The sequence below is a fragment of the Lactuca sativa genome, chromosome 8, assembly GCF_002870075.4.
Source record: "Lactuca sativa cultivar Salinas chromosome 8, Lsat_Salinas_v11, whole genome shotgun sequence".
NCBI classification, from domain to species: Eukaryota; Viridiplantae; Streptophyta; class Magnoliopsida; order Asterales; family Asteraceae; genus Lactuca; species Lactuca sativa.
The window spans coordinates 72,192,135-72,208,111 of record NC_056630.2 but is presented as its reverse complement, the minus strand read 5'-3'; the positions used below and the strand labels follow the sequence as shown (position 1 = coordinate 72,208,111).

Sequence of the window (15,977 nt, the reverse complement as noted above, 5' to 3'; positions counted from 1 at the left end):
CCATAAATCTTGCATTTTTAAGAACTATGGGCCTCATTGTAGCTAAGATCTAGCCATCCATCGCTTCTGGAGTAGATCAAAAGCTCATCTTTAACATAAAAGGCTCAAAAATGCATAAATAACATCATAAACTAGATCTAGAGCATAAGACCATCAAGGTGTGAGCTTTTTACCTCAAAAAGCTTGCAAATGAAAAAGTAATCTTGGATCTACAAGCTCAAGCTACTCCTTTGATCAATCACCCAGAGTTCTTCTTCTTCTTCTTCTTTCACTAAACCACCACCAAAGTCACACTTACAAGCTCAAAACTCAGAAGAGGCACTTAGGGTTTCGCTTTCAGGGTAAACTAAGATGAAGATTGATCATAAGTGTCCAAGAGGTGTTATAATGAGGTTTAAATAGGGAGCAAACCCTAAAAATTAGGGTTTATCCAAACCGTATGTACGCCTTGCGTACTCCTACGTACGCCCAACGTATGTGGGTGATGTTCACGATCATCAGTGGGCTAGTAGGCTAAGCGTACTCATAGAGTACACCCCATGTACTAGCCAAGGACCAAAATGTTAACAAATTGCATTAAAGGCTAAAAGAGAAACTTACCAAAACTTGAATGTTACAAAAAGACTCTCCATACTTATTGTTACATATTTAATTTATTTAATTTTTTTGTTAGATAGTATTTACTTTAAAAATATTGTATATGCTTAAAAACAAAAGAAAAAATATATATAAGAGGCTACATAAAATATTTCACAAAACAAAAACATATTTGTTAATTAAAAAGTCAAGTTTAGAATTGATCAATATTTAATTAATATTTAGGACATTATGGATACTTTAAAAATAATGGTTGAAAAAATAATACAAACAAATATGAAAAATAAAATCGCTATTAAAAATGGAGAAAATAATTTATGAGTGTAGTTAACTTTTTGTATTGTTCATATTTAAAAAGCTATCGTTTTTTGTATATCTATGAACATTTAACTTGTTAAATGAGTTCATATATTATCATTAGGCCTGACAATTGGTTGGGTTCGCGTTGGCGGGTTAGAATACATTGACCCAACCCAACCCATATAATATATGGGTTGGCGAGTTGAAAACATCAACCCAACCCAACATATATAACCTGTATAAGTATATCGGTTCGTGGGTCAGTGGGTCGAACCCAACCCGTATAACGCATCTAATAAGCAACACATTTTAAAATGAAATTAAAAAATACAAATAAAATGAAGTCATAAAGTCTTAAATATTCAACATAGAATCATACACAGGAGTGACGACGACGAGTAGTGTGCGACAACCGGAGGACGAGAAGACGAGTGGTGTGCGTGCGACACTGTGACAGTCGATGACTCGATGCCTCAATCAACGGAGACGGTAGACACGGAGTCGTGAGTTTGGAGATTGACAACTAAATTTCTTTTTGATTAGGGGCTAGGGCACACTAACTCGACTCGAACATGTTTTGTAGTTTTGAAAGTCGGAAAACGATTAAACGATAATCAAATATTCAAAACTGATAAATAATTAAATATATTTTTTAAACATAATATATATATATATATATATATATATATATATATATATATATATATATATATATATAATCAGGTTGGCGGATTGACCCGCAAATCCAAAGAGGTAACCCAACCCAACCCATGAAATAAACGGGTCGGCGAGTCAAAAATCTCAACCCAAACCCATTTATTTTTGTGTTGGGTTAGTGCCGGGTTACGAGTTACAGGTTGGGTCGAGGATTGTCACCCCTAATTATCATTGTCATTGCTATAACCCATGACTATGATAATATGTAAACGATAAATTTTCAAAAATGGTCACTGTGGTATGCATTTTTTGGGGGTTTTAGTCATGGTTTGGACTAAAAAAGTCATGGTTTGGACTAAAACCCCTTCCTATGAGAGAGAGAGAGAGAGAGAGAGAGAGAGAGAGAGAGAATGTAGGCCCTTATTGATTTGATTTAACATTTATATTTAAATAAAAGAAAAAATTAATTAAGTAAATGGAAAAAACCAATAAAAAGGGCAAAGTCGTCTTTTCAAGTTTATCGGGGACCAGTTTTACAATGAAACTAGCCCAAAAGGACCACGAATCCAAAAACCTGTGGTTTGGACCAAAACCCCAAAAAAATATATACCACATGACCATTTTTGCAATTTTGTCTATTTAAACACAAATAAAAGTTAACTGATCACAAAAAAAAAAAAAAAAAAAAAAACTGCATACGAACAAACAACAAAAGCATACGAGCAAACAACAAAAATGATTACATATAATTCATTCTCCCTTTATATTTTACTTCCTCACTATTTTGGCTCCCTGGTTGACTCTTGACAAACAGATAGAGATAAGGAGCAGATCTAGAGAGCAGTCACAACTCAAATCCATCCAAGTTGAAAGAAGAAATTAAGGAAGAAATCGAATTATAATCTTTCAAAAGTAAGTTGATTGCAAAGCAAAGAGCTTAGAAAGGGAGTTTGCTAAAGTTCGGTGTTGCTGGAAATTTGAGGTAAGTTCCTCAAACTGATAAATTACTAAAATATACGTTATCAATAAAGAAATTGCAGTTTTATGCAAGCTATTGAGTGAATTTTTTTTGTCGATAAGCTAAGAAAAATGTCGATCTGGAATGTCAAACTTAACGTATTTTGACCTAATTGAATCAAAGTTGTAAGTTTTTCAATTAGTATAGTTAGATGAGTAAGTTAAACAGATTTTGAAGTTAATATGTTGTTGTGTGTGGTATAAACGAATGGAAGTAAAAGGAAGTGATTCTAATGACGTGTGTTGTGATGTGGATACAAAAAGAGATTGAACAGGGGATGAGGTGTTTAATGGATGCTTTGAGAGGGGACTGGTCTCTGCGTGCGTTTCTGTGTGTATTAAGCTGTCCAAGTATGCTTAGCAGTATTTAAATTAATATATTGCCACGTTAAAGCATCAACTACTTGGGATATTCATGATAAGTACATAACATTATAATCAGATCAAAGATAGTAGTTGTTAACTGATTATCAGTTAAGGTGTTTAAGTGTTTCAAAATGAGTATGGATGACTTGTTTGGTGTAAACATAGGTCCACCTAATGACCTAAAGCATAATTATCACCTAAAGCATCCGACAGAGGCGTTTACTAGATTGTTGTGAACATATGATGAATGGGGTCTTGTTCTAACTTCAAACTTTATGCATCATTAGTTGAGATTAATGATGGTAACGATAAAGCTATGTGATAAATTTCATTAAAGATATGGTTTGGGAAAGTGGTTATTATTCACATGATAATATTCTTGGTTGGAATTGATAGATAGAACCAGGTCTTTTCAGCATTAAAAACATGTCTATAACTGAAAACCGGTCCTTAACTTTTAACCGTGTCACATTAGAATTTTCTTTATAGAACCCGGTTTCTTCATTATATAACCTGTTTTTTTCTAAAAAACGGGTCTTATATTTCAAGTCTTATATGCCTTTTTGTAATATTGTAAGGCTCCATTTAGTTACGAAAATTGTTTTCCGTTTTGCATTTTCAGTAGAAAATATATAGAAAACGCATTTAGCTAAAACTGATTGAGCTTTTATTTTCTATTTTAGAAAATTATAAAACATGTTTGGATGTCTATTTTCTATCACTTTTCATTTTCTAGTTTTTGTTATTTCAAATAACACACACCCCACCACATCCTTACCCACCCAACTCCTACCACACCCATCCCCACCCACAATCCTCCCTACTCCACCCCAGCCCAAGGTGGTCGTGTGGGTGGGTGAAGGGTGGGGTGTGTGGGTGAGTATGGGTATGGGTCTCTGGGTAGGGGCGACGTGGGGGTGTGGGGTGGGTGAGGCAGTAGGGTGGGTATGAGTGGGGTGTGGCGGGGTTGAGTGGGTATGGGTGGGGTACGTGGGTACATGGGGTAGTGTGTGATGGGGTTAGAGGAGGGGTGTAGGGTGGAATGGGACAAGATGGGGGTGGGTGAGGTGGGATGGGCGAGAGTGGGGTGGGTGTGGCTGTGTGGGGGTATGGATGGGGATGAGTATATGTGTGTTTTAGAAAAACTTGGAGTTGGAAAATTGTGGAAAACAATATTTATTGGCTTTTCAAAGTTTTCTAAGTTCTTTATAATTTTGGAAAATGGAAAAGTTTCATTTTCTTGGAATTTTTTTGAAAAATAAAATGTTAACTAAACAAATCTTCAAATTTCTCATATTACATAGAGTTTTTTTTTTTTTTTTTTTTTTTTTTTTTTGATAAACACCCCATTTTCTGTAAGTAAACGGAGCCTACGTTGATATTTGATGAATTTGTATTTTAATGTATGGAAGGGTAAGACAAATAGTGGTATCTATGTATTTGGAGTAAATGCTGAAACTTGGGATAAGTTAGTTGACAAATAGCATAAGTGATGAAATATAGTTTTGGGGTGAGAATGTACAATATTGAAGTGTGGTGGCTAAATGTTGAACTTAAAACTCCAAAGCTTGAGTAAATTATAATTACTTTTTTATTATTTTCAATTTGTGGTTAACTGGTATAGAGAATTGAGAGAGAAGAGTCGACTGTTGAGCGGTCGAAGCAGTTCGTCCCTATCTTTTGAATTAAGAGTAAAACATTAGTTTAAAGAAAAAAATTTAAGTATAAGCTTGCAAAGTAGAAAGTTTAAAAAAGGGAGAAATTTCCTCTACTTTGTTTAAGAGAAATTTAAGAGTAGAACATTAGTTTGTATAAAAATTGAAAACTAACTTAGATCATCTAAACCAATTCATGCTTATCTTTTAAAATAAAACTTGTATTATACCTTCAAAGCAGTTTTTATGAAAATAAAAAATAAAAAAAATGCAAGGGCTAGTTATGAATTTTACATTATACTAAGTTCGATTATGAGTTCTGACAAGGTCTTTCTACATGAAACAGGTTTTATCGGAGACTTGCATCTCCCTATATATTTTAGTTCATTAAGGTGCACAAAAATCACATATATTCTATCTCAACAAGTCAACACGTCCATGGCATCTTCATCCTCTTCCCGTTCCGCTTTGGCCTTTTCTTCTCAACCATGGAAGTACCATGTTTTTCTTAGTTTTAGAGGAGAAGATACTCGTAAGACCTTTGTGGATCATCTCTATACAGCTCTTGAACAACAAGGGATCCACACTTACAAAGATGATGAAACACTTCCTCGGGGTGAATCAATCGGCCCATCCCTTGAGAAGGCTATTGAAGAATCACAAATTTCAGTCATCATATTCTCTAAAAACTATGTTGATTCTTCATGGTGCTTAGATGAACTTGCATATATTATGAAATGCAAGGATAGGAAAGGGCAAATTGTTATGCCCATATTTTATGATGTGGAGCCCTCTATAGTGCGAAAACAAAAACAAATATATGGAGAAGCATTTTCCAAACACGAGTTGGAGAACAACAAGAAGGTTGAATCATGGAGAAAAGCACTTGTGGATGCAAGCAGCATTTCTGGATGGGAAATCAAGCTCATGGCCAATGGGTAATTCTCTTCTTTGTTTTTGCACTTTTGGTGCTTAAGATATGTGTGCTCACTACAAGAAAAGTACTTATTAGTGACTAATTTATAGTGACAACCAAAAATTTGGTCACTAAAAACATCATTTAGTCACCAGATATTAAGTTGTCACAGAATTTTAGTAATCCTACAAATTTAATGACCAATTCTATGTAGTCGTCATTAAATCGGTCACTAAACCATTAATAAAATTAAAATACTTTTCTCTCGTATTATAATAACTATTATATAATACTATTAGTGACTAAAAATAATGGTCATTATGTTAGAGCACTAGTGACAAAAAATAGTTGTCACTGATTACTCTTTATTATTTGAAAACCACTTGAATGCTATGCGGATCAACTGTGACCACTCAATAGTGGTCACTGAATTACAAAATGAAAAACAACTGGTGAACCTAAAATAGAGTAGTCAGTAGCTAAGATTTTCAATTAACGAAGATTAAAATATTTTTAATTAATATTTTTTCATTTTGAAAATGACTACGAGTTTTCATAATTTTCCAAAAACTCTTTACATCTGATTAGTCCTTATCAAAGTTTCGTGTGCACTCATCCACAACTAATCAAAACCCTTTTATCAATACATATTTACTATACTACCCTTCTCAGGTATGGGTGATATAAAATCATTCTTTTGTCTTTTCCATTTGTGCTGTTTCATAATTAAAGAAATCAATTTGTCTTTCTATTATTATACGGAGGAAAAAGATGAATTTTCATAGCAATGTTCAAACTTTAGAGTGAAAAGTCATTTTGCCTCTCGTCAACACATCTCTCCTCATAGTTTGCCCTAAATCGACACACCAACCATCGACGGTTCGGCACTAGTGTCGTCGGTCCATCGTCGCTCCAAACCCTCCCATCGACGCACATTTGGTCTCCACTCGAAGTCAAACAGGTACTATTTTCTCCGCTCCGACCATCGATGTAGCCACATCTATTGCTCTTATGTCACATACATCATTTTCCTGCTAATCAATTTGTTCAATTGCTAATCAATCGGCTCCTTGATTCCATCTACCAAATTGTAGATAATATCATAGCAACTAGAAACATGACTTTCTCAACAAACAGAAAAGCTTGATTTTCTATCATTAACCTAAAAGTGTCCGTCTTCTCTCGCCTAACAGCTGACGCTCCTCCACATCGCGCCTTTCCAAATTCGCAGCTCCTTCCATCGCCTCCGACATCTCCACCGTCCCACCCCTCCCACACCTCCGGCGCCACCATCGCACAGCAGAACTCCGACTCCTATGCAGGTATCTAGTCCGTTCTTCAATTTTCCTGATTTCTCTTTATTTTTGCTGAAATCGTTGCTCTACTCCAAGCCTGATGAAATTGGCGATTTCTCGGAAATCGGTAAAGAAATCATTGATATGAAATTGCTTGTTGATTTCTTAAAATCGTGATGTTCTGATGAAATTTTTTGCTGATTTCTCCACATTGTATGTTCTGATTTGAGTATAATTGTGAATTACGTTAAACGGAATACAATCATTTTCTAAATTTCTTTCTCTGCTCATTAATCTCATATTATACCTTTTATCTTGTCTTGAGATTAGATGAAAAATGAAAGTTACTCTTTTCTTCTTGTTAAAGATATAGTACTGGTGGTTTTCATACAGATTTTGTTTCATCCATGAATACATGCTTTCAAAATGATAAAATCTTTTATGTTCTTGTGTTTGAATACATTAAAGGATCTTCAGATGCTAAGGAGCAGATTCATAAGCTCACACACGTTCCCAGGAGTTGGAGAAGCAGGTATGTATGCAATGAATTAATTTTTATCAAATTATGTCATGATTTGCATTCTGTTGTAGTTTATAAGTGTTTATTGCTTATTACAGGTGGAGAAACTACAGTTGAAATTCGATCTCAAACCCAGGATAATGGAGGCTTTGGAAACTAGATTGAAAGAATTGGAGCAGAAGATGCTTGATATAAATCCAAAGCTTCAAGAGGTAAGATTTTCTATTATTGTGTTTTTTATGCATTATTAGTAGATCTGAATTGGAATTGAGTTTCATTCTTTTTTGACATTTGGTTGCAAAAGATTGCTGAGTTGAATTCCACTGAAATTCACTAAATCCTTCAAGTGACAAAATTCAATTTTCCTTACATAAACCCATGGAATTCAATTCCAATCTCCCGCATTTGTAAACAAAAAATCAACTTTCCTTGCACAAAGTCATGGAATTCAATCCCAACCAAACGTGATCATGGAATGTAATGACTCATTCCATTACCATGGTTATTCATTTCCATCCAACTAAACATACCCATGGCTAATGATATCTATTAAATCCTACAATTAATTTAATTTCTAATTTTCTACAGAAAAACTGGTGTTGACAAAATATCAAAGAATACATAAACTTGTAGATTTTGTCAAAGATAAAGAGCAAGATAAAGATTTGCTAAAACAGGTAGTTACCGAGATAATGATTGCCAAAGCAGGGGCATATTGTTAGATGGCTCCAGACTCCAGAGTAATTTTTTTACTGTATGTTTTAATAAAGATAAAGATTTTAAATGTCCTTTTTATTTTTCTAACAATTGTATAGTATTAGGACACTAAGGCAAGGAGAAAAGAAGCATTACAACCAAAAAGTAGACGGATATATCTTTACAATTGTATTATGGGAACTTTTACACAACAAACTACCCTTTGAGGATATGTACAACCTCCAAGCTGCTTATCTGCAACTTTCAAGGTAAAAAAGTAATTTTTATATCATCTCCTAAAGGGTAAAATAGTAAAACAAGAGGGGTATAATTGTAATTTTTACTTGCTTTTTATCATTCAAAATGTGAGTCTAAGTTTTGGAAGATCTACCAGAAGATTTAGCAATGATTATGAGTTCATGTTGGATGGAGGACTCAGATTCTCTCAATTCAGTTACATTATTTTTCGACAATTTTGAGTATTCTAGTTAATCAGCTAGTGAATTCCATGCTTAGAAGAGGTGGTTTCCGAACGGTAGGTACTAGGTTTAACTTTTAAAAGTTAATTGCTATCGTTAATTTTATTTATTAATGAATTATTATTTTGTTTTTTCAGCCATTAAAACCACGAGAAGCAACACCATTTCTTACTCCATCTCTTGGACAAGGAATAGTCAACACATCATCTTTGACTCACCAACCTCAACCTGCTTCTCTGGGGCTCTTCTTTTTGCTGCTTGCTAACACTACATGTAAACATTAATCTATTTCTTGATAATGTCTTTTTGATATACAGATAGATTAAATTGCAGATTCTGAGCATATCTTGAAGAGAGCAACAAGGCCTTTGTGATATCAGAGGAGGTAGATATTTTTTTAAATCTTTTTCATTTCATAAACAATGTTGTTGATTGTCATTATCATTCTAAAGTTAATAATTAGCATGAACTATTAATTGCAGAGGTTAAGGATGGCATATCATGCTTGAAAGCAGCAAAACAAGGCGGTGGATTGCAATGAAACTTATTTGTTCCTTTGTTGGCAATGAGATGCAATTTTATTTTATTTTTTACTTTTTTATATTTTCATGGCAAATAGAGGTTGAATCCATTTTCTTTGAATATTTTGTATTATCCTTTGTCTAAATTTGAATATATGATATTTTTACTTTAGTCATTTCAGTACTGTATATTTGGGTTTGTTCAAACTTGAGAACAATTTATGTTTTAAACATCTTTTGAGGAGTTTTTATGGTAACTAACCGGATAAGCCAGTGGTGACTTTTTATGGTCACAAATTGGATAAATTAGTGACGACTTTTTATGGTCACAAATTGGATAAACCAGTGACGACTTTCTATGGTCATTAATTGAATAAAACAGTGACGACTTTCATTGTTTAGTGACAGCATTTAGTGACGAAACGAGTCGTCACAGATTTAGTGACTAGTATATTTTAGTCACTATTTAGTGACCACTTTTCTATTTTCGTCACTGATTAGTTTTTGTGACGGACCTATAGTGACGAAAAGTGACGACCAAATGTTTGGTCACTAAATCAGTTAGTGACAACTGCTTCTATTGTTAGTGACCATTTTGTTTTGGTCACTAATTGACAGTTTTTTTGTAGTGGCTCTAAAAGACATTTATACCTGTCTCTTAGAAGCTTTATATACAACTGATTTAATTACTCTTGATGATGTTGATGACCTTGATAAACAGAGGCGTTAAATAGTTTACTTGATCTGCCTGTGGTGAGGGGAGTCAAATAATATTAAAAATCACTACACCATTGTGCTAAGAACCCATAAAGTAGACATTGTCACATGCTGATCTATTTAGCTTTTCCAAACTGGTAAAAGGTTATGAAATGCTTTCATTAGTGTCCTTTCTTAAGCTTGTGGGCTCCCAAATACTTATAACTTTAGGCTGTTTTCCGATACTACAAATACAAGAAAAAGTATTTCATGATCTTAGTAAATTAAAAGGATAATATGAAAATAAGCATTGATTGATTTCATCGAGGTATAATTCTAATTCCACACTTAGCACCTCATTTCAAGCTAAAATGTTTGATGTTCCCAAGAAAATCGTTACAAACTACTTGTGATATTGACTTTAGGTACTTCTGACTCATTTTCTTTATTTCATGGAACATGAAACAATCTACCTCGTTTGTCAGTGTGAGCATATGTTAATTACCCTTGTGTGTCCGATGTGTAGGCATGAATCGAAGGGCATTAAAGAAATTGTTGACACAATTTCACATAGGTTGTGTCCACTAACTTCAAGTGCAAATGAAAACTATATTGGAATTGAGGCTCGCATGAAAGATTTGAAGTCAAAGTTAGAAATTGGCTCGGGCGGTGTGCGCATGATTGGTATATGGGGGGTTGGGGGTGGTGGTAAGACTACTCTTGCATTATCTATTTATAGTGAAATATCTAGCCAGTTTGATGGTTTCTGCTTTGTTGAAAATATTCGGGAGGAATCAAGCAGATATGGTTTGGAAAAATTGCAGAAAAAAATTCTCTCAGATGTTTTGAAAAAAACCGAAATGGAGGTAAATAAAGTTGGAGGAAAATGGTTGCCAGATGATAGGCTTCGCCGTATAAACGTCTTGATTGTTCTTGATGATGTCGATCACCATGACCAACTAAAAGCATTAGCTGGATCACATAATTGGTTTGGTGAAGGAAGCCGAATAATTATCACAACTAGAGATGAACATGTATTAACTGCACACAAAGTAGATGTGATACACAATATTACCTTGTTAAGCGATGATGAGGCTATGAATCTCTTCTGCAAGCTTGCACCCCAGGAATACAGATCTAAGGAAGATTATGAGCTACTTTCAAAAGAGGTGATTTCTTATTCTGGTGGGCTCCCTTTAGCACTTACAGTTCTTGGTTGTTTTCTGTGTGACAAAGACATTAATACGTGGAGGAGTGTATTAGCCAGACTGAAAAAGATCCCGGAGACTGATATTGTGGAAAAGCTAAAAATCAGCTATGATGGACTTAAACCAGTTGAAAAAGAATTGTTCCTTGATATTGCGTGTTTCTTCAGAAGGCGGTATAAAGATGAAAGGATAATGGCGATGTTTGATGCTTGTGGTTTTTACCCTGGTATAGGCATAAGGGTGTTGACAGAAAAGGCTCTCATAACCATTTCGGATGGAAGGTTTGATATGCATGATCTGGTGCAAGAAATGGGACACTACATTGTCAGAGGGGAACACCCTAACAATCCCGAAAAACATACTAGAGTTTGGAAGAAGGAAGATGTTCTGAAAGTATTTGCTACGAATGCGACGGAGGTAATGGTTAAGCTAGATTTGCATGATATATTATGTATAAAGAAACATTTTTAACTACACCATGTCACCATTTTGTTCCTCTATTACAGGAACTTGACATGATTCAAGCAATAAGATTTGAATGCTATTCGTATGGTCCAGTAGAACTCCTTCCTCCGGTTGTTGCAAACATGAAAAATCTGCGGTGGGTTGATTGGAGAGGTTATTATGCAAGTCCTTTTCCTACTAACTTTCCACCAAGGGAGCTTTGTTGTCTAATATTGGATTGCTACTCCCAGAAACAACTTTGGAAGGGTTATAAGGTGAATTCTACTTGTTTTTCTGATTATCTAATGAAAATAAAAGTGGATTAATAATCATAGACCTGAGTAGTTCAGAGAGTAAATTATTAGTAGCTACAAGTATAATTCATGTGATCTGCATAATTATAAACATAAGTCTTGTTATAAAGGATCCACATCATTTAAGGTTGGAATCTCCTTTCTTCAAGTTACTGGTGTTCATAATTCAGATTAACCAAACAACCTGTCCAATTCTTTTGTTATTCTGCTTATCTGGATTTTCTTACTCCAGTACTCAGGTTCGATTTTTGGGTGAAACCACTTAAAACTCTTATTAACTTGATATATTTTTATGGAGGAATAGATTAAGAGCTGTTAAAAAAAAAAAAAAAAAAATTGAAATATTATTGACTTGTTTGCACATGTATACAACAGTTACTTCCGAATTTGAAAATCATGGAACTCTATGATTTGAAAAAACTAATCACGACGCCAGACTTCGATAGACTTCCAAATCTTGAAAGATTTGTTCTTCATGGATGCCGGTGTTTAAAAGAGATTCATCCTTCGATTGGACGCTTGAAAGGACTTGTTTTCTTGTCTATAGAATTTTTTCCCAGTCTTAAGATATTTCCACCCATTACCCAACTAAAGGAACTCGAGACCCTTTCGTTATCATATTGGCACAAACTTGTCAAGCTCTTAGAGATCCAACAACAGAACATGGACAATTTACCACAACTTCATCCGGATAGTAGTGGGAAAGAAGTTAAAAAATCTTCAACAAACTTTTCAGTTACTTGTTGGACGTGTGGTGACACTGAAGTTAAGAAACCAGGAGAGGACCTCATTGATGTAGAAGAATGCTGTTTAGAAGAGCCTTTTTCACCTCACAACAACATGAAGCTCCACACAGTGTTGTGGCTATTTCCTAGAGGGTTAAGAAAGTTGGATCTCTGGTTCTGCAATTTGGGGGATAAAGAGATGGGGTCTGCTGTTTGGGATTTACCCAACTTGGAAGAACTCAATCTAGCAGGAAATTATTTTTCACGATTAAATTTTAGTCTGTTGAGACTTCCTCGGCTCAAATGGCTCAATGTGTCTGGCTGTGAAAACCTTGTAGGATTGTCAGAGTTGCCATCAAGCATAGCCGTTCTTAGAGCGGATTGGTGTACATCACTTAAAAGCCTTGGAGATATTTCAAACTGTAAATGGTTGTGGAAAGTCTCACTTCGTGGTGATAATGAACTAGGTCCACTTGTTAGTGACATATTGCTAGACTCCGTGCTCCAGGTTTGGCTCTACATACCTTCTGAATTTCTATATTTATTATGTAAACATGAACATTAGAATCCTAATTGAATGTATTTTCCATGACAGGGAAATGCTATTGAACATCACTTTATCAGTGTCGCTCTTGCACATCAAATCACTCCAAAGAGGTTTGTAGGTAGGCTGTTTAGGAGGACAACATTTACACTGGATCTTCCACATGATTGGTACAACAACTTTTGTGGGTTCTTAATATGCATTGTTACCAACATCACACATCGGCCTGTTAATATAATCATCAGGCAGGAGGTAGATCAAGATTCCCAATCCGAGCTTTGGCAGGAGTCTAATAATGAAGCACTGGCTCCTAAATATGATGAAACAGCGACATTCCTAGGCTATGTTTCCTTTAGTTCATTGAGGCACACCACATCCTTGAATTCATCATACAATAAGATTTCATTTTCCTTAGACATCAGGTATGAGAAGTCATTATATGGTAAGACTTATATTGGAGCTGAGCTCATTCCTAAGGAACAAAAAGGCGATCAGGTGCAAACAAGTTGCTCAGAATTTTGGGATGGTGAAGGTAAATATAGAGACATATTTAGGATCCAGAATGATTCTGTCAAGATCTTATGGCAACCTGACAACGACACCTCTCAAAGCGGCATGGTATCATTTACTTTTATGAAAACAACATTTCCACCTGTCTCCCCTTCCCTTGTTTCCCACTTTCCCCTTGACTTTAGGTACCATTAAGGTTAGGTAAATGCATCACTTTAGTCTCAATGACGTATTTATTAGTGATTTGTTTTTAAGTTTGTGGTTTTCTCTGTATTCTCTTATTTGACCATTATGAATTTTCCCATTTTCCCCGGCTTCTCCTTCTACTTTAGTGGTTTCTGTGTTTCTTGGACTGTTTTGCTGCATTTGTTTGCGTTTTGATGCTTATATCCATCCTGTCAGTAGCTTCTTTTACCATCATCTAGCATTTCCACACCAAGTATTTTTCTCAAAACTAAACGGAATTCTTGGGGATTGTGGGTTTGTTTCTCTGGCATTTGGAATCAATGATGTGTTTGGTTGGCCAAATCCTACTAGCCAAACAAATCACAAATTCCAAATCCTACCAACCAACAGTATGTCAAAGGATTTGGAGCGTAGATCTGATAAATGACAAAATTACCCTCCCTCTCTCTCTCTCTCTCCAAGTATTTATTTGTTTTATAAATAATGTATAACAATAAATTATATGAAAATGATTAAATTACCTTTTGATTAATTGATTCTATACAAAAACTTTCTTAATACATAGAAAAGTGGATTATTTACATAAATAAGAAATTATATTTGTTTGATGTGTAGGCATACCTCTGGTCCAAAAACTGAAGTCAAAATTAGGACAAATTAATAAAATCAAATTGCATCTCTGAACTTAGCTCTTACAGATAAGAACATGTTGTTTATATCTGCAGAAGGGAGCCTAAAACTGTGATGCTGCAAACAAAAAATCAAACTTACACTTTTTAGCCTCATTTATTTACATTCTTGAGTTTAACTTGTCATTTACATTGTATACAATTGCAGGAAGTGGTTTTCAAAGTGAATGTACAGAATGCTAAAGAAAAAAGAGAGGCTATGAAGGCAGTTTCCAGCGTTGCAGGTTTACTATATATTATGTTGGTTTTGTTTTCATTATATTTCCATTTGACCGAGTACTATAAGTTTCCCTAATTAAACTTTGTTTTGAAATATTTACAGGGATCCGATCGATAGCTATGGATATGAAACACAAGAAATTGACGGTGATCGGAGTTACTAACCTAGTTGTTATCATCAGCAAACTTAGAAAGCGTTGGGACACAAAGGTTCTGAGTGCTGGCCCAGCCAGAGGTTTGTGGAAGCTTATAGGGCCTACAATCCTTTCATGACACATTACTCTGTTCACAAATTATACAAGAGTATACACATGTACCTAGTGCATCTTTTCTTGTACGCTTTAAATATCTTTGGAATATATGGATATTCCAGCGGAATGGTGGTCTGGATGATGGCGACGGAGGTGGTAGTGGTGGTAGCAGTGGGGTGGTGATGAGAAATTATGGTTGTACTATGTTTGTGTGTCCTGAATACAAAGGCAAAACAATCATTCTTGAAATGAAATTTAACCAAACTTGTGACCAAATAAGCACCAATAGAGTCTAATTTTAAGCTACATGTTACTCCAAATCCATTCTCCAACTTAAAGGAGATGAATTTTGATAGAAATTATGGTTGTAGTATGTTTGTGTGTTCACTATATATTATAAAATCAGGATTCTGCTACACATTTAGTGGATATTTGTTTGGTTTCTAACTATGCAAGGCGTTTGATTAACAACCAATAAGCCTCGGACATACCAAAAGAATACTTAATTAGAGTGTCATAAGCCAAAGTTCCTAAAATTTGTAGTTGTCTTCTCCATGCTTCAAAAAACTACCTAAAGAGTTTAGCTTTACCACATCTATCTTAAAAAGAAATTTAAGGACCAATGTTTAGACTTGTGATTTCAAACCTCATTCTTCCAGGAACCCAAATCCATTGCCATATCAAACAAGCTGTTAGTGACATGGCATTGGAATTCAAGAAAAGAAGCCCCCTTGGTTTTCTGCTTCTGAAAAATAAAAGTTCATTGGATCTCTGGAAGTCAAAGGAATTCCCCTTCAACTAGAAAACTGAAAAAAATGTTTAATCTTAGTGAAACTCCTAGTGATCTTTTAAATTATATATTAAGTAATACACAAAGCCATGCGCTTAAAGCATTTCACAATGCTTCGATAATTTAATATTACTACGCTACACATCCTTATTTCACACATGCAGTCGATGATCAGAAACAATAACAAAGTATTGTTTCACTAAAATTCTCTCAATGAAGGCAAATTTCAATATTTCAGATTAGGTAATAACAGATACATTTGCACAAAAAACTCAGTATGAAACATATAGAACCATTCGCTAAAACCACTTGTGTAGCTTAAAAGCATCTTTCTATTACAACTACTAGAACTTCCTCAAAAAAATCCAAATAACAATTTAAT

General features: G+C 34.7%; 1 protein-coding gene and 1 long non-coding RNA gene across 9 annotated transcripts; both read left to right on the top strand.

Annotated features, from left to right (window-relative positions):
* Positions 1-2,302: 2,302 nt before the first annotated feature.
* On the top strand, positions 2,303-15,223 carry LOC128125842 (disease resistance protein RUN1-like). Its single transcript, XM_023902068.3, has 9 exons — positions 2,303-2,536; positions 4,939-5,530; positions 10,242-11,340; positions 11,430-11,642; positions 12,057-12,914; positions 13,002-13,120; positions 13,196-13,568; positions 14,484-14,559; positions 14,658-15,223. Exons 2-9 carry the CDS (start codon positions 5,031-5,033, stop codon positions 14,825-14,827), a joined length of 3,408 nt encoding a protein of 1,135 aa, XP_023757836.1. The 5' UTR covers positions 2,303-2,536; positions 4,939-5,030; the 3' UTR covers positions 14,828-15,223.
* On the top strand, positions 5,537-9,195 carry LOC128127613 (uncharacterized). 8 transcript variants are annotated; one of them, XR_008225512.1, is made up of 9 exons: positions 5,537-6,469; positions 6,702-6,830; positions 7,272-7,335; positions 7,422-7,535; positions 7,912-8,063; positions 8,139-8,288; positions 8,414-8,554; positions 8,636-8,883; positions 8,981-9,195. It is a non-coding gene; the product is annotated as an uncharacterized LOC128127613 (long non-coding RNA). The 8 variants fall into 8 exon arrangements; XR_008225510.1 differs by having other exon boundaries at positions 8,145-8,554; XR_008225515.1 differs by lacking the exon at positions 8,414-8,554.
* Positions 15,224-15,977: the final 754 nt, after the last annotated feature.

What these genes read in the sequence shown, in the direction of transcription:
- LOC128125842 (XM_023902068.3), top strand. Translation starts at nt 5,031, where the DNA reads ATGGCATCTTCATCCTCTTCCCGTTCCGCTTTGGCCTTTTCTTCTCAA. An exon ending in TTGCTACGAATGCGACGGAG is followed by an intron (nt 11,341 to 11,429) that starts GTAATGGTTAAG and finishes CCTCTATTACAG; the next exon opens with GAACTTGACATGATTCAAGC. An exon ending in AACTTTGGAAGGGTTATAAG is followed by an intron (nt 11,643 to 12,056) that starts GTGAATTCTACT and finishes TGTATACAACAG; the next exon opens with TTACTTCCGAATTTGAAAAT.